At 49.9% G+C, this 475-nt stretch overlaps 1 protein-coding gene across 1 annotated transcript in view; it reads right to left on the bottom strand.

Moving 5' to 3' along the window:
- Window positions 1-475, bottom strand: part of MARCOL (MARCO like) — a 34,980-nt gene that overhangs the window by 29,947 nt on the left and 4,558 nt on the right. The window contains exon 3 of the mRNA XM_026454469.1: window positions 25-457. Within this exon, the coding sequence (XP_026310254.1) occupies window positions 25-457 (433 nt within the window). The remainder of the gene's footprint in view (window positions 1-24; window positions 458-475) is intronic.

Below are 475 nucleotides of genomic sequence, written 5' to 3' on the forward strand. Positions count from 1 at the left end.
AGATCTCCTTGCTGGCTAGATGACCCTGGCTTCCCCTGATGTTTAGAAGATCCTAGATCTCCTTGCTGGTTAGATGACCCTGGCTTCCCCTGATGCTTAGAAGATTCTAGATCTCCTTGCTGGCTAGATGATCCTAGATCGCCTTGCTGGCTAGATGCCCCTGGCTTCCCTTGTTGACTAGATGCCCCTGGCTTCCCTTGATGGCTAGATGACACTGGCTTCCCTTGATGACTAGATGACCCTAGATTCCCTTGTTGGCTAGAAGACTCTGGCTTTCCCTGTTGGCTAGGAGATCCTATATTCCCTTGCTGGCTAGATAATCCTAGATTTCCTTGATGTCTGGATAACCCTGCCTTCCCCTGTTTGCTAGAAGGTCCTTGATTCCCTTGTTGGCTAGATAAATGTAGATTTCCTTGTTGGCTAGATGACCCTGGCTTCCCTTGTTGACTAGATGCCCCTGGCTTCCCCTGTTGGC

The sequence above is a fragment of the Piliocolobus tephrosceles genome, chromosome 4 (assembly GCF_002776525.5).
Source record: "Piliocolobus tephrosceles isolate RC106 chromosome 4, ASM277652v3, whole genome shotgun sequence".
Lineage (NCBI taxonomy): Eukaryota > Metazoa > Chordata > Mammalia > Primates > Cercopithecidae > Piliocolobus > Piliocolobus tephrosceles.